Source organism: Podarcis cretensis, assembly GCF_951804945.1.
Source record: "Podarcis cretensis genome assembly, chromosome: 13".
NCBI lineage: Eukaryota > Metazoa > Chordata > Lepidosauria > Squamata > Lacertidae > Podarcis > Podarcis cretensis.
The window spans coordinates 4,899,939-4,920,077 of record NC_137182.1 but is presented as its reverse complement, the minus strand read 5'-3'; the positions used below and the strand labels follow the sequence as shown (position 1 = coordinate 4,920,077).

At 45.0% G+C, this 20,139-nt stretch overlaps 1 protein-coding gene and 1 long non-coding RNA gene across 3 annotated transcripts; one reads left to right on the top strand and one right to left on the bottom strand.

Moving 5' to 3' along the window:
• The first annotated feature begins 278 nt into the window (after positions 1-278).
• On the top strand, positions 279-11,933 carry PDCD6 (programmed cell death 6). The gene is made up of 6 exons (XM_079950195.1): positions 279-515; positions 640-701; positions 5,394-5,438; positions 7,976-8,134; positions 9,526-9,635; positions 11,542-11,933. Exons 1-6 carry the CDS (start codon positions 463-465, stop codon positions 11,638-11,640), a joined length of 528 nt encoding a protein of 175 aa, XP_079806321.1. The 5' UTR covers positions 279-462; the 3' UTR covers positions 11,641-11,933.
• Positions 11,934-12,086: 153 nt separating this feature from the next.
• LOC307201103 lies at positions 12,087-18,592 on the bottom strand. Of its 2 annotated transcripts, XR_013832538.1 has the most exons (5): positions 18,578-18,592; positions 16,067-16,225; positions 15,663-15,876; positions 13,844-14,099; positions 12,087-13,191 (listed from the first exon to the last, which is right to left on the bottom strand). It is a non-coding gene; the product is annotated as an uncharacterized lncRNA (long non-coding RNA). The 2 variants fall into 2 exon arrangements; XR_013832539.1 differs by lacking the exon at positions 18,578-18,592 and having other exon boundaries at positions 16,067-16,291.
• Positions 18,593-20,139: the final 1,547 nt, after the last annotated feature.

Genomic DNA, 20,139 nt, shown 5'->3' with positions numbered 1-20,139 from the left:
CAGAATACAGTGGCACTATTACTTCCCTTGATCTAGATGCTATACTCCTATTGATGCAGCCCAGAATTGCATTGGCTTTTTTAGCTGCCGCGTCACCCTGTTGGCTCATGTCCAGTTTGTGGTCAACCAAGACTCCTGGATCCTAGACCAGCACCGAACTGCCCTCCGGATGCGGCTTTTCGTTCTGAGCCCGCTCGCAGCTCCGCCGCCACCCTGCACGCGTCCGTCCCCACGAGCGGATGACACGCGGGCGCGCAGTTCGCGCGCGCGCAGCCAAGAACCTCCCGCGCCTTGAGGCGGCGCCTGGCGAGGAAAGGCGGCGCTCCCTGCCTCTTTCCCTCCCTCCTGGCCGGCCTGAGGAGGAGCCGAGGCGCCGAGGCCTTTCTTTCTGGCGGCCCGAGAAGGAGGAGGAAGAAGCTCCGCCGCGACGCCGACCCGGAACCCGAGGTCCCCGAAGGAGCGATGGCGGCCATGGGGAGAGCCGACGCCAACTTCCTGTGGGGCGTCTTCCAGAGGTGAGCGAGGGGCTGCGGGAGGAGGAGGAGGAGGCCCAGGCCCGGGCCGGGGACTGGCGTGGGCCGGCTCGCCCCTTTGGCCGACGCGCCCCCGGTGACCGCTGCCCCTTGTGTTTTGCCTCAGGGTCGACAAGGACCGCAGCGGCGTCATCTCGGACGTGGAGCTCCAGCAAGCGCTCTCCAACGGTGGGTGGACCAGGCCTCCCGCCAGGCCTCCCGGGCCGGCGCCGGCCTCCCTTTGGTGGTACTCCGCCTTTCCCCCTGGCGGGGACGCAGGGCGGCCTACGAGAGAAAGGGGAACGGCAGGGAGGCTGGGCGGGTGCGTGAAACAAGCATTTGAAGGGGGGGGGGAAGGTATAATTCAAACTATAGAGAGAGAGAAGCTATGGGGATTATAAATTATTCTTATTAATGAACTTATATTAATAAATAATATCGAATATAATACAGTTTATATTAATTATAAGTAAATACAGTGGTGCCCCACAAGACGGAAAACCCGCTAGACGAAAGGGTTTTCTGTTTTGGAGGCGCTTCGCAAAACGAATTTCCCTATGGGCTTGCTTCGCAAGATGAAAATGTCTTGCGAGTTTTTCCGACTTTCCCCCTCCCCCCCCCCTTTTTCGAATCCCTGCGGCGGGGTGCGCTCCCGCTGCTCGGTCCCAGCGCCTGCCAACCTAGCAGTTCGAAAGCACCTCCGGGTGCAAGTAGATAAATAGGGACCGCTTACCAGCGGGAAGGTAAACGGCGTTTCCGTGTGCGGCTCTGACTCTGGCTCTGGCCAGAGCAGCGATGTCACGCTGGCCACGTGACCCGGAAGTGTCTCCGGACAGCGCTGGCCCCTGGCCTCTTAAGTGAGATGGGCGCACAACCCCAGAGTCTGTCAAGACTGGCCCGTACGGGCAGGGGTACCTTTACCTTTACCTTTACCTTTAAGCCGCTAATAGCCGCTTATAGCACTAATCCGCTAAGCCGTCAATGGGCTTGCTTCGCAAGACGAAAAAACCGCTAGACGAAGAGAATCGCGGAACGGATTCTTTTCGTCTTGCGAGGCACCACTGTATATAAAAAGGTAAAGGTACCCCTGCCCGTACGGGCCAGTCTTGACAGACTCTGGGGTTGTGCGCCCATCTCACTTAAGAGGCCAGGGGCCAGCGCCGTCCGGAGACACTTCCGGGTCACGTGGCCAGCGTGACATCACTGCTCTGGCGAGCCAGAGCCGCACACAGAAACGCCGTTTACCTTCCCGCTGGTAAGCGGTCCCTATTTATCTACTTGAACCCGGAGGTGCTTTCGAACTGCTAGGTTGGCAGGCGCTGGGACCGAGCAGCGGGAGCGCACCCCGCCGCAGGGATTCGAACCGCCGACCTTTCGATCGGCAAGCCCTAGGCGCTGAGGCTTTAACCCACAGCGTCACTGTATATAAATTTATTTATATCCAACCTTTCCCCCCTGATGTGGACTCAGGGCGGTTTACAGATGAGAACAGCTAAAAGTATAGAGAGGAAGCATTGAGGAAATAATTAAACACTGATAGAATTAAAGCTGTATTTCCTCATGATTTAAATTATTATTATTGTTGTTGTTGTTGTTGTTAAACACTGATAGAATTAAAGCTGTATTTCCTCATGATTTAAATTATTATTGTTGCTGTTGTTGTTATTATTAATTTATTTATATCTCACCTTTTTCCCTGATGGACTTGAGGTGGTGTACAGATAGAAATGTAAACAGCTAAAAATAATAGGGGTGGGGGGTGGGAATAGTTTAAAAAACAAACATTATTAGAATTGAAACTAACTAACGCTCTCTCTTAGCTGTTAAAAACATACGGACTGTTACAATAAAAAGTGCAGGGCGCCAGCAGCCCTTTTGGTAGAAGCAGTCAGTTCCCCAAACCCTGCTGGAACAAGCAGTCTAGCTTCTCTAGGGAGGAAGTTCCAACTTTGCCCGGGAGTAGCCACTAAAAAGGCCCTCTCCCGCCGTGCTTGTCTCATTTTAATTCAGAATACACCCATGTTGTGCAATAAATGAAACAACCCTAATAGTGAAAGGGCACCCAAAGAAATAGCAAAACTGAAGGTAAAATTGGCCAGCCCAGGGGAAAGAATGCGGCAGCTAGACTGGTGACTGGTAGTGGCCTCCAGGACCACATAACACTGGTCCTGAAAGACCGACATTGGCTCCCAGTATGTTTCTAGGCACAATTCAAAGTGTTGGTGCTGACCTTTGAAGCCCTAAACGGCCTTGATCCGGTATACCTGAAGGAGCGTCTCCACCCCCATCGTTCAGCCTGGACACTGAGGTCCAGCGTCGAGGGCCTTCTGGTGGTTCCCTTACTGAGAGAAGTGAGGTTACAGGGAACCAGACAGAGGGCCTTTTCGGTAGTGGCGCCCACCCTCCCTTCAGATGTGAAGGAAATAAGCAACTATCCTATCTTTAAAAGACATCTGAAGGCTGTTCCCTGTTCAGGGAAGTTTTTAATATTTAATGCTGTACTGTTTTTAACATTTAATTGGGAGCAGCCCAGAGTGGCTGGGGAAGCTCAGCCAGATGAGGGGGGTATAAATAATATATTATTATTATTGTTGTTGTAGATGAGGGGGGTATAAATAATATATTATTATTGTTGTTGTTGTTGTTGTTGTTGTTGTTGTTGTTGTTGTTATATCTTGAAGCTTATAAATGGTGCTGAAAGGTGGGCATTCCCAGGGCAAGAGCGTTCCAAAGAGACACTGCAATTGATGAGAATGTCCTGTTTCATATCCCCAACAACAGGCATAGGCATAGCTGCCAACTTTGCCCTTTTTTTAAAGGAAATTCCCTTATTCCGAATAGGATTCCTTGCAAGAAAAGGGAAAAGTTGACAGCTATGGGCATAGGCAAACTCAGCCCTCCAGATGTTTTGGGACTACAATTCCCATCATCCCTGACCACGGGTCCTGTTAGATAGGGATGATGGGAGTTGTAGTCCCAAAACATCTGGAGGGCCGAGTTTGCTTATGCCTGCCCAACAATCTCTAGCCAAAGTGGACAGAACAGAGTGCTTCCCAAGCTTTAGAGGCCAGGGGAGAATAAGTAGCTACTTAAGAGTTTTAAAGGCAAAAGGGGAGGTCGGACTTTGATTAGAGAGACTGGGGCCCAGTTCTTTGCGTAACCCTAATACTTTGTGTTTTGTGAGGGTGCGGTGGGTCAGTCTTACAGCATAACCAACTTTGCACAGTTATTGGGAGAACAAAAAAAGTACACTGTTCTGAAACACAAATGTTAGTAATAACATCTGTATTATTTTTCTTGAAATACATTGATTTCCTAACCACCTCTCTCCATAGGAAAGTTCACAAGAGCATGTAGATTTGTTATGTTGCTATCATATACATCTCTGTGCCAGTTATGGCTTTCCACTGTGTGTGTACCCAGTGGGGAAACTGTGAATGTTGCTCATGATAGAAAATTGTATGTAATAAGGGGAATATGCTGCAACGTAACCACTGGTTACATAACCCACATAAGGCAGAAAAAACAAAAGTCTCTGAAGTGCAAAGGGTCCTTCATGTAAGTATTTATGTCAGAAAAATCCAGCATAACTAACCCTTTTGATTATAAACCTATGGGTATAGGGCAGTATACATATGTAATAAGTAATAATATTTTTTTAAAAACCTCACAGTTATTAAGACTGGTTAAAATGAATTTGCTCCTACTTGAATATCCCTTGAAAGCATGGGGCAAAATTGTTGCCCCTGATTATTCTTTGAATATTACAAGTCTAGAGGTAACCCAACATGTATTAAGGGGCATTCTTGTCTCTAGGTGATAGCTGGCAAGATATGAGGACACAGAGTCATAACTTGGAGTAGTGTGTGAAAAGGGAGGCTTTTGAAAGTAACAGGTTGGACAAAAGCAACCTCCTGGTCATTATTCTCAGATGCTTGGAATCACGTTACATTGATATATTGAAAGCAGTTGAGTTTAAAGGAGCTAACATGATCATGAAGGGTTGATTTGTTTATCCCTCCCCTCCCTTTGCATCTTCTCACTTCATAGTTTGTGCCAAGCCCTACCCTACAACTTGAGAGGAGCTGCACAGAGCAGCTTGCTAAATGGCCTACCTCGCACCTCTGTTAAAACCACTTGCCTGGGCCTGCTGGTTGTTCCTCATGCCTTAACTAGTGTTGCTGTCTATTGGGGGGAGCAAGACCCCCAAAGGCTTTTGCAAGCATTTGTGTATTTCCCTTTAAGACTGCACCACAATTGGGCTTACCAGGGAAGGCAACATAAGCCTTTGAGAGTTTCTACTTCCCTCAAAGATTGCAGGAAGATCAGGCTTAAAAGGGAAGCTAGCTAGCTAGCTAAGCAGGATCACCTTAGTGCACCAGTGAGCTCCTTGCCTGCACTCAGCAGAATCACTTTCTGTATTGGCTGGTTTGAAGGGGCAGCAGTCCTGCTTAGTGCTGGGTCCTGGGTTTGTGCAACAGTTCAAAGGATCCTGAGAAGCAGCTGGCTTTTACAACTTAAGGAGCTGCACAAAGCAGCGTGGGGCAAACATTGTATTCCTTGAATTGGGATGGAGCAGACTTTAATACTGTAAGAATGATAGAATGTAGAATCATAGAATTGTAGGGTTGGAAGAGGGACCCAAGGGTCATCTAATCCAACCCCCTGCAATGTTTTAAGAATGGTATAATATTTTGTAAATTATTAGTAAAGGAGTATTTGTATTGTATAAAGCTTAAAAAAAAAATGGTGGTGGGGACCGAGAGTGAGAATCAGTATTGATTCTGTCTTAATGGTTCTTATCCTCTCATCTTCAAGAGTTCATAACACTTAGCTTTTCCTGCACACATATTTTAATGATTTGCTTCCATTCTCTTTTAGGAACATGGACTCCATTCAATCCAGCAACTGTTAGATCTATCATATGTAAGTGATTCATAACATCATACTTTTAACATTTGGGGGGCGGGTTGTACTCACAAGCAGCATTTTTAGGCGGTTCGTAGTATATCAATAAAATAGTTAAACAAAATTGTTTCAGTGGTGAGAACTGGAAGAATATTTTGTTTGAAATGACGTCCAGTTGCATTGCCCTCTTAGCCCATTACTATTTACATAGTTTAATATCTGCAACGGGGACCAAAATACTCCCGGTTTGAAATGCATTGCTTGCTTTTTTACTGAGTTGCTTTTGAGTAGTCATATGTGTGGTTTTTCACATGGATTCTGCAGTTGCATAGAGCACAATTTTGAAACTTCTAGAGCTAGATGGCAGATTTTTGATGGGATGTCTGCCCTCAGGGCAGTGTGACCCCAACTTTCCACTCTTCCTTTACTGACTGCTGCAGTGGAGGAGTCTGGTTATGCGATGGTACAAATCACCAGTTGAAGAACCAGTTATAGGTAAGCATTCGGGGGTTGGTTTTTTCATGGTCTATGTGTGTGGAGAACCGCATGGGTAATAGCAACCCACATTATCCAGAGGTGAGGCAAGTGGGCAGGCAACCGCTGACCTTGGCATAGCTCTGAAAGGTGTATCCTCTCAAGCTGAAACACTCATACTACAGGATTTACATTGAGGACTACAAACAGAGAGCAGTATAATAAACTTCAAGAACAGAGAAAACTCAAGGAACAATGTGTATGAAACAACTGTTCTTGTTGAGTGTATACAGATTCCTAAGAAAATCTGAAGCCGAGCTATCTTGAAGCATGGGTTAATTGTGGATGGAGACCAAATCTTCCTGAACACCGTGTCAACACTGCTTGCTCCCTCCAACGACTCATAGAAAGTGAAGAGACAAAAGCTGAGACTGAATCCATCTATTTTTATTGATAAAATCACTTGTTTACTATACAACCAGTGCATGCAGGGAACACTGCAGGTTTGACAAAGGGCTTTGGGCAGAAAACTGGAAGAACTGCCTTCAGTAGAAAGAACAAGGCAGGCAGGCTTGAGGACTCCATTATCCTAATGCAAAATGAGAGATTTAAGTATCAGCTTCTTGGTGGTTGTTGGCATCTGTCTGTCTCGAGACAGTGCCCTTATCCAAACCAAAATTGCTTGGAGAAATCTGTTTAGTGTTTCCGCCACCTTCTTGGGATTAGAGTATAGAAGATAAAAGCTTTGTGCCATCTGCATATTGATGGCACTTCTGCCCAAACCTCCAGGTGACTATACCCATGATTTTGTTGCTGGGGCTGATGGGAGTTGGACATCTGGAGCACACCAGGTTTCCTAACTCTAATGTAGATATTGAAAAGAATAGAACCTTGTGGCATCCCAAAGGTCATGAAGTAAAACGGAAGTCATCTAACAGCATCCTCTGGATCTTACCCTCCTGGTAGGACCAAAGCCACGGCAAAAGAATGCTCCCAGGGTGATGTCACATAAGGATTCTATGGTTGATGTGGAAAACGTGTGAAAAGTTAAAATGAACCATCAGGTTTGCACTTTTGCCTCCTATCTGTTCTTCAGTGCTGGTCATCCAGGGAGATGTCCAAAGCAGTTTCTGTTCCATACCAGGCTGGAAGGGATCAAATCGGGGTGTGTTGCAAAGTGTTGCTTTAAAATGGCAGATTAGAAATTTTCCAAAGGTGTAGGATCCAGATTTAGATTTTTTTAAAAAAAATGCTCTCTCCTTTAAAAACAAAAGCGGACATCACCATTCCACAACTGATATTCACTGAAGGTGAGTCAAGTTTTCAGAAGCAGAGATGGGCAAGGAACCTAGGAGTGCATGGTTGGTTTCATCCCTCGTCCACTTCCTCAGACAATAGTGACTGAAAGGCAACCAGATGGTATCTTTGCTGCCTTCGCTTCTAATGGTGTTGAAATTGTGGCATCTTAAGTTGGAATGGATATGAGCAATTGAATCTGTGGAATGTAATGCAAACTGATCACAATGGAACTTCATTGGTTCCATCTGATGTTCTCCACCAGACCATTATTAAGCAGATTGCTAACCACCTGACAAGGCCCCTTTGAGCTACATTAAGACACGTTGGCGTAGAAATATGATTTTCCTTAGGCTGCAATACCTGCCATAGAGTAGGCCCTAAAACCGGATCTAACCTGTTTGGTCATATTCATCCAGTGTTCTCCACCAAGAAAACTTTTTTAAGAGTGAGCACTTTGTCATGGGCTCGTTGCTTGCCTGTGTCATATTATTTTAGATTCCATTTTGGGAATCTGTGGACTTCTGGTGCATTGAGAAGAGCCATCCTTTAAGAAACCTTTATTCAAGGAGAAGTGTTGACTATACCAAATTCTTACATAAGAGCTGCTTCTACCACTGTTCCTTGTTTTTCTTTACATTAAAAGGTAAAAATCCATATAGTAAACTTTTTAATGAGGTATTTCAGTTATTCCTGTCTCCTAATCTTAACAGAAATGTAATAGAGAATGATTGGTGTCTCATTCTGTAACTTAAATGAATTAATATTCTGAATGTTTGTTTCAGCCATGTTTGACAGAGAGAACAAAGGTGGTGTGAACTTCAATGAATTCACAGGAGTCTGGAAATACGTATCTGACTGGCAGAATGTCTTTCGCACGTATGATAGAGACAATTCAGGAATGATTGACAAACATGAACTAAAGCAAGCACTAACAGGTTTTGGTAATTCATTTGTAATTATATTGATCATGTATCACAATCATCTAGGGTTGTCAACCTGGTCCCTACCACCCACTAGTGGGCGTTTCAGGATTCTAGGGGGGCAGTAGGGGGTTCTTATGGCACAAGCTGAATCCTCCTTCCATTGAGCACTGGTTGGTGGTAGGGAAATTTTCCCATCAAGAAAGAGGCATTAGTGGGCAGTAGGTATAAAAAGGTTGAGTACCCCTGATCTAGACTGAGGATTAAACCTTATCACATTGAAATATTCCAAAGAGGAAATGAGCTTGTTTTTGTCCTTCTAGAAGAAGTCTGAAAATACTACCCCAACACTACCATTTTAGAGTAATTGTTTAACTGAGAAAAACTACAAGAATGAAATATAAAAATTTCCTCCTAGTTTTTACAAATAGCTTCATATCACCTTTACTAATTTATTTGAAGGTCTAAGAACTTGGTTTAGTTATTACCAAGGAACAGCTGGAGAGAAAGTATTTATAGCTACAATCCTCTATTCACTTACCTCAGCATAAGCTCCACTGAACTTCGGAAGACTTCTAATAAGTAGGCATTTATAGAATTGCACTGTTAGAATTAGTATTTCAAGAATGATCAAGGATATTGCACCCTGCACACTGAAAGCTGTGAGCTGGAGGGACATCACAGCTTACACAGCTGACAAGTGGGGAAGCAGCGGCAGCTGCTACTCTACTCCACATGTCAGCTTTTAGGCAGGAGGCCTCTGCAAGGCCCTTCTGTGCCTCCTGCCTCACAAAGGAAACCCTCCCCAGAGGATATATTCTGGGCTCTGAAGAGGGTCTCCTTGTAAGCCAAGAGAACTCACCAGGGGGCTCCACATTTCTGGGATCTGCTTCTGGAATCCCAGCACTGTGCTTGTGCATGGCCATGTGCAAATAGAGCATTCATAAATGGGGAGTTGGTCCACAGTTGAAGACCTTCGAAAAGACTGGACAAAGCTGAAGGGTTTTTAATTTCTGCCAAAGGCTCCATCATTGCTTATTAGACAGTATGTTGTTCATTCCATCAATGAAATTAATTTGGTTTTTCCTAAATTTAATAAACCTTTGCCTTCATATTTGGAAAGTAAGGTGACCACACTATGCGTGCAGCATAGCATCTGCTTGTTTTCATTACCAACACATTTTTGCTATTGAATTTAAGTGGTCCTGAGTTTGCATGAATCTCCTGTAGTTTTTATGACTTTGTTGTATTGTTTTGTGGTGTTTTGTGTGGTTTTGGTTCATTCCATCAATGAAATTAATTTGGTTTTGGTTGCAGTGTCATATTGTTGCCTAATTAATCCATAACACAGAAGACTCGTAGACTTTCATTTTTTATTTACTTTTCTCCTGAATATCTTCAATTTTTTCAAGGTTATCGACTATCTGACCAATTCTACGATCTCCTCATTCAGAAGTTTGACAGACAAAGAAGAGGACAAGTGGCTTTTGATGACTTCATCCAGTGTTGCGTTGTCATACAGGTAACAAACTGGGCTGTTGAATAGTTACAATTTAGAACGACCAAGTAACAGTAAGTTTAGCATATACCGTATTTTTCGCTCTATAACACACACCTGACCATAACACGCACGTAGTTTTTAGAGGAGGAAAACAAGAAAAAAATATTCTAAACGAAACAGTGGATGTATGATTTTTGTGGTTCATGCTGTGGCCACAGACATGTGATCTGACGGTGTGTTTGGGGTAGCCCAATGCAAAAATCCTGAGGATCCATGTGGATCCATGCTTTGTAACCACATTTTTGCGCCATTGCGGCCCCATGAAACAGTGGGTGCGTGTGTTTTTTGGTGCAGGCTGTAGCCATGGATATGCTATGTGATCTGATGGTGAATTTGGGGTGACCTAGTGCAAAAATCCTGAGGATCCATGTGGATCCGTGCTTTGTAACCACGTTTTAAGTGGGGAGGGAAGGAAAAGAACTCAAGGGACAAGGAGCACGTGTGGGGTGTGTGGAGAAGGATGCTGCTAATAATGCAGGAGAGGCTCCTCTCCGGCTTTGCTCCTTTAGAACAAGCAGGCTCTGCGTCTCTCCCTCCTCTCCGGCAAGGAAACCATGATAGTAACCACTGAGACAAATCAAGAAAAATTGCGACCAACACTCTCCCCCAACAAGCGCAGTGAGGTCAAAACACACACACACGCAGAGAGAGAACTGGCCCTAAAGTTGCAGGGGGCTGGAAGTCGCAGGGGCGCTGGGGGAGTGAACGGGAAGCAAGAGAAGGAGAAGGAGCCCTCACACACAGAGAGACACACAGAGTGTCGATTCTAAAGTTGGAGGGGCGCAGGGAGAGGAACGGGAAGCAGGAGGAGGAGAAGGAGCCCTCTCTCTCACACACAGACACACAGAGTGTCAATTCTAAAGTCGGAGGGACGCAGGGAGAGTGAACAGAAGCAAGAGAAGGAGAAGGAGCCCTCTCTCTCACACACAGACACACAGAGTGTCAATTCTAAAGTCGGAGGGAGAGGGCAGGGAGAGTGAACGGGAAGCAGGAGGAGGAGAATGATAGCTCAAGCACACACACACACACAGCCCCTACAGTGGCTAATCTAAAAATCAGGACAGCAAAAAACTGCAGGCAGGGACAGAGAGCACAGGGTTGTTTTAAAGCAGCCAACCCCGCTCTGCTTCTCTCCCTCCTCCCGGCTAGGCTGGCTGAAAAGCTTTGCTGCTACTTAGCAGCTCAGTGGGGGGGAGAGAGGAACATAGAGGACGGGGTTGTTTTAAAGCAGCCAAGCCCGCTCTGCTTCTCTCCCTCCTCCCCAGCTCGGCTCGCTCACAGGAGCCGCTTACACCCGCTTTGCTGTTTCAAAGCGAGCCACAAACTGCTCACAACTGCAGCAGATTCCCCCGCCATCTGTAGGCATTCGCTCCATAACACGCACAGACATTTCCCCTTACTTTCTAGGAGGAAAAATCTGCGTGTTATGGAGCGAAATTTATGGTATGTCAAATAATTTGAAAATCCATTGCCGATTTGAATTTAGTGATAGTGTTTTGTTTTTCAGGGCTTTTCAGTTTCTTCAGTATTTATTTTGTCAACTTCATTTGTGCTGTCTGTAAAATCTGATTTTTCAGGAAGATGCCAGTTACTGTTTATTTTAACATAGTAAGCAGTAAGAGTGTGGATCTAAAGACTGCACTGTCAGCATTTTTGTTCCAATGAGCAGCAAGCAGTGAAGAATTTTTCCAGGACTAGAAGTAGAAATTAGGAATTTATAAGTAGAATCCTCTAGATTACGTACTCTAGTAATTCAGCTGACCATTTGCTCAGATTCAATTCCTGTTTCACAAATGGAAGCTATGTTTCAGTAGAAGAACTCAGTAGTTTCATCTATAGGTAAATCTGTTTTAACATTTTTTTTCAGAAATGGACAGATGTCTTCAGACGCTATGATACTGACCAGGATGGCTGGATCCAAGTGTCTTATGAACAGTATCTCTCCATGGTCTTCAGTGTTGTATGACAGCAAAAACTCTTGTGCTAGAATGTGGACCAGAGTTGCCAGCTGCCTGATTCCAAAACATAAAATGGATAACTTCTCACTCTCTCAAATGTTGTAGAGAGGATGTTTAGAAGTATATCAAATTTTCTCTATAATAATTACTAATAATCATGTTCAATATCACCTGTTGCTTCAAAACTCAGCATTGCATTATGTACATTAATGTTTTGGAACTTTTTGAAATGCCAAACAGTAGTAGCAATGCATGTGCCTTGTTTACCTTTTTATAGAGATTAAAAAAAGCCTGACTTGTATCCTGTGTCCATATCAAGGGTGATTTAAAATTCATAGGCATTTTAGCTGTACAGCTGTGAGTTACTTGGAGGGATGCATGCTTCTGCTCCTTTGTTTGGAGGCAACATCATGCATACATTTGGTTGCATGGAGGCACTTACCCTCTAGCGGCTCCAGCTCCTGCTCCCTGCATTTGTCTGCATACAGCAAGGTAGTAGAAGCAGCGGGAGATCCCATAGTTGTGGAAGGGCCACATTTGTCACTTTGGTAGTGAACTTATGCAGTGCTTCATTTGCCTTAGTAGCCCAGTGGCCAAAAAAATAATCCCAATATCCACCAAAGCCCAAAAGAATGGCGAGGTTAGGAACAGGGGACAGGGTATAAATGGACCCATCAGGAAAAGTCACTTTGAAAATAAGAGGAAATACAGAAGATGGACAGAGTGGATGGCTAAGACAAATTCAAGTGAGGGTCAATAACTTACTTATTTAGAATGTTATGAATGTCAATTTGTGTGTCCGTTCATGAACTTGGTAATGTTTTAAGTGTAATGGAAACCAAGCACTTCCAATTCTGAATACGCTATATAGTATACGTACAAAGTAAACCAGGTCTCTAGTATAGCTAATGTTATTGAGATTTGTGAAAAGTGGCATTCTCTTTGACATTAGAAGAATGGCAAAACTTTAGCTCCACTCTAGAATATATTGTCTCACATTTAAGCAGGTGATGGAATTTATGGTTTCCACAGCTGGAGACTGTCACACGACGTCCAATGGAGAATGACGGACAATACTATACTGGGGTGTATGGGTGTGCCATTAAGATTTGTATACAAGAACAGTAAACCAGTGCCTGCAGACTAGGAGCAGAAGAGGATAAAAATAAGAGGAAACAGCAATGCCACACAGACTCTGGAAAAGCTTTTTTTAAATTTAATTTTTAATTGTAAATTTGTCAGAGAAGGCTTAGCATTAAGCATGGTTTACCGTAAGAGTAAACAGAAAAGCAAGTGCTAAAACTTTAAAGGCTTTACCAGAATGTACTTTTGTTAATTATATGAACAGCTACCCACAGTTCAGGAATGCATCAGAAACACTTTAATATTTACCTTGAACAGGCTTCAGATGCTATACAGATTTGAGCCATATCTTTTCTTTCTACTTCTTAAGATCTAATGCTGATTAGCTTTCTGCTATGGTGAAACAATCTTTGCCAGTTCAGTTGATTGCAAATTCATTTCACTCAGAGTTTGAGCTAATGCATGAATATCAATTTCTAGGATAGAAGAAAAATTGTCAGTTTAATGTACCTTTAAAGACTACAACCACTTCAGTTTTTGTGTACAATAGAACATAGCAGCCATGTTCACTTGCCATGCTAAACATGTTTGGACCTCTAACCACACTGAAATTTTACAAAAGTGTTGGGCACATAAATCAGTCAAAGATGGGACTGGCAGCGCTCCCCCCCCCCCCCCGAAAAAGAAACAAAACACAAAGGAGGAAGAGAACAAGGATCATTTAAGTCCAGCAGTGGAGGCAAATCCCACCAAAACATTAATTGGGGCAATTCTCTTTTCTGTTCAGCACTGTAAACAGAAGAACTTCATGTATGTTATACTAAGCTATGGTAATATGTGATCAGTTTTTCCTCCCCCATCTCTGCTTTTTCACTGCTGAATCCAGCTGCCAACCAGCTCCCATTAAGACCTCCTCCCCCCTTCAAATCTATTCTTCCAACTAGATCTATGTTATTTTCTGTCACTGCACACACACTTAAAGAGCTCCAAGCATACATACATACTTTGACATTCAAAACTCTTGGTTCTTGTCTTATGGCACAGGTCTTTTCTAAGGGAGATAATACCCAGCCTCCTTTGTGTTAACCCAATAAAGTTACAATATGGCAATATACTTCTTGCACTTACTTTGAAGGTCTGGATAATGGGGAACCAGTTGTAGAAGCATGCTTGTCAATGTAACTGCGTCCTTTCCTCAAGGCTGACTCATGATATTGGCAGTAAGGTCACTGCCACATTCACCCCATTACATTATTCAGGTGTGTATTTGGCTGTTGATAATTACTGTATGAGCTACCACCACCAAAGGATGGATAAGGCCTCAGATCGCCTTCAAAGTTTGATTGCTGGAAGCCCAATTGTGGCCAGCCAGGTCCACCACTTTCTGAAGAAAAGGAAGGTACAGACATATGATTACCATTCCCAGACCCATCACCATACCAAGAGGGAAAATTCGCTTGGTGGTTTATTGAAGGAAGCTGTGAGATGATGCTATCCGGATATGTTCTTGAGTCACAAGAGTCTTGCATACTGTCCCAACATCTTGCTTCACTACATGCCATTCTCTTACCAAGTACTTTGCTACTGTTGAGTTGTTGATATATTGTATAACTCTTTTGTGTTGATGTAAAGCAGGAAGGGTTTTCTACAGCTGGAGTTGACTGGAAATAAGCAGAAGCAGATTGGTTGAATTGCTTCATCCATTCATTGATTCCACCGCCTAAGCCTGTCTGATGGATCTTGCCAAATGAACTCTTTAAGAGCAGACACGGTTGCAAGTTCATTCAAACCCATGGCAAACGAAGAGGCTTCGCCTCTCATTTGACAGCTGTACAAATCAGTAGGTGTGTGCGAAGTACTTGATCCATGCTGCAGTAGGGACTGTAACTGTGCAAGTCCATTAGACAGACACCCATGATTCCATTTACTGTCTCAGGTGGCGCTGTGGGTTAAAGCCTCAGCGCCTAGGACTTGCCGATCGAAAGGTTGGCGGTTCGAATCCCTGCGGCGGGGTGCGCTCCCGCTGCTCGGTCCCAGCGCCTGCCAACCTAGCAGTTCGAAAGCACCTCCGGGTGCAAGTAGATAAATAGGGACCGCTTACCAGCGGGAAGGTAAACGGCGTTTCCGTGTGCGGCTCTGGCTCGCCAGAGCAGTGATGTCATGCTGGCCACGTGACCCGGAAGTGTCTCCGGACAGCGCTGGCCCCTGGCCTCTTAAGTGAGATGGGCGCACAACCCCAGAGTCTGTCAAGACTGGCCCGTACGGGCAGGGGTACCTTTACCTTTTTTTTACAAGAAAAATGGAAAAACATGACAAAATGATATTGCTATTAATCACACACACACCAAATCATACTTTTCCAGACCAGCATTTCCCAAACGTCGAGAAGACTAAAGAAAATAGATTCTTAAAATATAGCAGCAACACTCCCAGGCCACTATTTGGGAATGACTGCTGTAGAGCTGGTTTGCACATAATGCTAATACAAACTATGATTTGACATGAACATGCAGGTTCCCAGGAGAGACTCTGCCTGTATTTCTCTGAGCAAAACCATGAGAATTTTGGCAGGGCATTTTCCAAACTAGGGTTTGAGATAAATCACAAAATGCAGACCTGTGCTTCCCTGCATAGATTTTATAGCAGCTTCCTAACCATGGCAACTCCGCACTAAGTCCTATGGAATTCAAAAGAAGTACGGTTGCCATACAAAGTGTAGACAGGATTAAATGATTACGAAAGCATAAGCATACATGGTATCTGATTTAAGATTAAATGAATTTGGATTGGATTGAATCTGCTGTGATGTGTGGTGCAACACTCTTTGTGGCAAGGTTGGGGGGGATGATTGTGCTGTACATAGCAGTTGCTTCTATAAAGAGCTATAGCCAAACCCATCAGGAGTAAAACTAGAGAAACAGCAAATGCTGGTAACTGAGCAAATTACCTTGGGTATTTCCCCCTATCATTATTTCACTGAAGACATCTCTACTGTGATAATCTTTGTATTTTGCAAATGGCTTGTTGGGTTTGCACTGCCATTTTTTGTACTGGTGCTATCAGTGGTGGAATTGCAAGTCAAAATTTGGGAGTTGTTGCTATGGCTGAACAAGTATGACCTGGCCTCCATCTCGGGTATCTTTTCTAGAATCTGTTAATGGCTGCATAATCAAATTTGACACTTCATTAATGAAATAGAGAATTAATTATAAGTTTTAAATCACAGGCTTTATTGTTTAGAATGAGCTTTTCAATGTGCAGCTTCCTTTCTTTTTTTTCTTTTTGTTTACAAAAACTGAACAATGTTATAATACTAGTGCTAGCAGAAAGATTACCAAGAGAAATACTCACCTCACAATAATATATCTTGCTTAACTGTTTCTCAGATTCTGGTTTGGAAATTTCTTCAGACTGTAGTTTGGTAAACTCTTCACTGGGTTGTGGGTGCTCATTTTGCAGAAAGTGTTTTGTTCGAAAGGCTGCTTTAAAGCACTGTTATTCAGTTTAATCCTGTTAATGTACAAATGTTGTATTTTTTATAAAAATCAAAAGCTTGAGGGTAGCAGATTGCTATTTTTTATGACTGATATAGACTTTACAGAGTAAAACAGCAGAAAAAGCAGTCTCTGTTCCAATGAGCCTATAATCTAAGTCTCGACTGAAGAAAAGGGGTAAATAATGGTAACAGCTACACATATTCAAGTTCGGTTTATGTATGTAGGACTAAGGCAAAAGTTTCATAGAAAATGTATAATTTGAGAAGCATTTTAAAGTGGGAAGAGGTGGCATTGACAGGAAATGGTAAAAGAGGATACCGAGGCTAAAAGGAGGTGAAGGCCAAGTCTGGTCTGAACAACAACAGAAATGGTTAATGTTGGCTGCAGACGTGAGGAGACCGCAGGGTGGCACCAAAACAACGCAGTTTGACCAAATGCTGCTGCAACAACAGCACACCCGGGCATGCAAGCAGGCTGCAGAGGGCCCAGCAACAGAGCGAGAGGCTCTCTCCTCGATTTGCCACAAACACGAGCCATCGCAAGCCATCGCGTGTCTTCAAGGACTGGGCTCATTGCCTCGGGGGAAACCGGCAAGACAGTGAAGTGGCCCTGAACCAGGTCCAGAGTGAATTCGCCTCAGTGCTTAAGTCTCCCACATAACTACACGAGGCAACAACTTCGGAAGGCCGTTTATTTAAATGATTTAAAGCTGGGGCAGCCGAGGCAGTGAACGGGCCCCATTGCTGCACAGGGAATAAGCCCTCTTGTCCTGCGGACGAAGCTCAGTAAAGCATCGCCCAAGACCCCGCTCCTGCTGCGCCCTCAATGCTGCCCCTTCGCAAGGTGCTGCAGGGCCAGGTGGCCGCACATGACTCTCATTCGCCGAGGCCTGAATGATATTGTTGTTGAGTCGTTTAGTCATGTCCGACTCTTTGTGACCCCCTGGACCAGAGCATGCCAGGCACTCCTGTCTTCCACTGCCTCCCGCAGTTTGGTCAAACTCATGCTGGTAGCTTCAAGAACACTGTCCCACCATCTCGTCCTCCGTCGTCCCCTTCTCCTTGCGCCCTCCATCTTTCCCAACATCAGGGTCTTTTCCAGGGAGTCTTCTCTTCTCATGAGGTGGCCAAAGTCTTGGAGCCTCAGCTTCAGGATCTGTCCTTCCAGTGAGCACTCAGGGCTGATTTCCTGTTTATCATGGTGACAAATGTCTGCTGTGGCTAGAGTTGTACTCCCTCTGAAGAAGCAGGTTCACAGTTGGGGGGGGGATCCTGTTCCTGGGCAGCTGGCAGAGCCCCTCTTCGCTGGGCATGGGACTGCCACATTCCCTGGCCTCCATAGGAGACTCACAGTCCCTCTCTGCGTCTCTGTTCCTTTTTGGCCACTGTCAAATGAGGGCGATGGCGACTGGACTTCTGATCCTAAGCTGAATAGCTGCCCAGCCCAGCTTCAGTTCCCCCACCAAGTGCCCCCTTCTAGAACCCACTGCTCTCAACTGCCTCTCCCACCCCCCCAACATTCAAACTCCCTTTCCAAGCCTCCTCCAATCATTACTCTCAACCAGAATTCTGGAATCCAACTTGGGAAGGCTGGTTGCCCTGCTGTGGAGAAGTCCCTCTTGCAAGGACTCTGCTGTACTCTTTAAAGCTACAACAGTCCCAACTTTTGAAGCAATATTTTATACATCCTGCTCTGTCAACTCATCCTATTAGAAGCACAAAAGCTTCCAGTTCCTGCTTCCTAGGAGATTAGGGAAAGTGAGCTGCAGGTTCTCCTCTGTTCTAAAAAGCAGGTGTCTTCCCCTAAATGATCCTGGGAATTGTAGCATCCATGGCAGATGGCGATCTCACCTCTGCTGAAAAACCTCCAAGGAAGGAGAGTCTACCGCCTTCCGAGGGATTTCTTTCCACTGTCAAGCAGCTCTTGCTGTCAGAAATTTCTTCCTGAAGTTGAGTCGGAGTCCCCTTTCTTGTAGCTTGAAGCCATGGCTTCAGGTCCTGAGGGCCACTGGAGCAGGAGAAAACAAGCTTCCTCCCTCCTCCCTGTGACGGCCCTTGAGATATTGAGAGGGCTGCATGGCGTGGCTCTTATATCCATGTTCTGAGAGAGAGAGCAAAATGGTTCTCTGTCCCCTTTCTCCAGCCCAGGCAGAATTGTAAGGGGTCAGTGCATCTGGCTGGTAAGAAGAGGGTCGGAGTTTGGAGCCCAGCCAGGGCTGGCTGTGGGCAGGATCCTGACATTGTTAGGGTTGGACTAGATGACCCCTGGGGTCCCTTCCAAATCTACCATACTATGATTCCATCAAGCAGCTAAAGGAACGGGTAGAGGAGCAAGACGCAGAACAAGGGGAGGCACAACCACACACCCCAACAGCACCCTCTGGCCTGACCCACGGGGGCCTCATCCCAGCACACTTTGAAACCCCCCTCCCATTTTATTTTTATTAATTCGGCTGCCTGGCAACCCAGCAGCCTGGCCCGTTTGCCAGCTGATGTCACAAAGTGCTGCTTTGCATGCAAGCCTTATAGTGGCCTGCAAGATGGATGCCTGTCAGATGATGGTGAGAGACTTGCTGAGACAAGTGATAATGAGAAGGAACTCTGAAGGTAGGAACCCCAGAGGAGATAAGTGGCAAAGAATTATTATTATTATTATTATTATTATTATTATTATTATTATTATTACCATTACCTGTTACAGGTACATGTGGCTTGGCTCCCTGGTTTGACTTGTCCACAGATGTTGTCAGCTTGGCAGGTTCTCAGCTGTAGTCCCCAGATTATATTTTCTGTTGTGAATATCTGGTTGCTTACAAGGTTGAACCACATGGCCTTTCCAGGACTCTATTTTCTTAACTCTAAGGCTGCGTACACATCACACCTTGAAGTCACGGGGTAATTCCATTCTAATGTCAACCTACAGACTCATCGTTCCTAAATATGTTGCAGACCATTTTAAAGAGAATTTCTCAAAGTTTCAGGATCTTGCCTCTGTGTGGGATGGGTTTTAACAGGAAGGAGAACATACGTTAATTGAAATTTATCCCTCCAGATACCCACAAATGTGAGATGAACAGTTTTAAAATCTTCTGTTTGACAGCAAAACTAAAAACTTAGGAGCAGCTGCCAGGACCATATAACACCAGTCCTAAAGGATCTATGATGCCTCCCAGTGCATTTGCGAGCACCATTCACAGTGTGGGTCCTGTATATCTGAAGTAGGGTTGCCAGCGGGTCCTTAAAAAACAGAGTTTTAAAATCCCATCCTTGACAGCAAACTTAAAAGGATAGGAATCAGGCTGCAAAACCTTGTTTTGAGCAAGTCCAGCTATGAAGCTAGCTGCCTTCGCCCCCATTGCCCCACTTAAGAAAGAATCAGGCATCAACATGGGAACTTTAAAAATAAGCTTTACTTACTTTATAATCATGCATCGGTTCAAAGCAGTAGTGGCATTAAAAACTGTGCAGGAAAAATACTGTTAAACATTTGCAGGAGACCCATCCCCCGAACCCTTGAAATAGATAAAACGGTAGAATTTCGATTAATTGGGATTTCAATGAAAGTACAGGCTGCAGAACAGTGTCAGACAAGGAATTCATGGGCTGACTTTTGCAAACGAGGCTGGGGGGTCTAAAAGGTAAAGGTAAAGGTACCCCTGCCCGTACGGGCCAGTCTTGACAGACTCTGGGGTTGTGCGCCCATCTCACTTAAGAGGCCAGGGGCCAGCGCTGTCCGGAGACACTTCCGGGTCATGTGGCCAGCGTGACATCGCTGCTCTGGCGAGCCAGAGCCGCACACGGAAACGCCGTTTACCTTCCCGCTGGTAAGCGGTCCCTATTTATCTACTTGCACCCGGAGGTGCTTTCGAACTGCTAGGTTGGCAGGCGCTGGGACCGAGCAGCGGGAGCGCACCCCGCCGCAGGGATT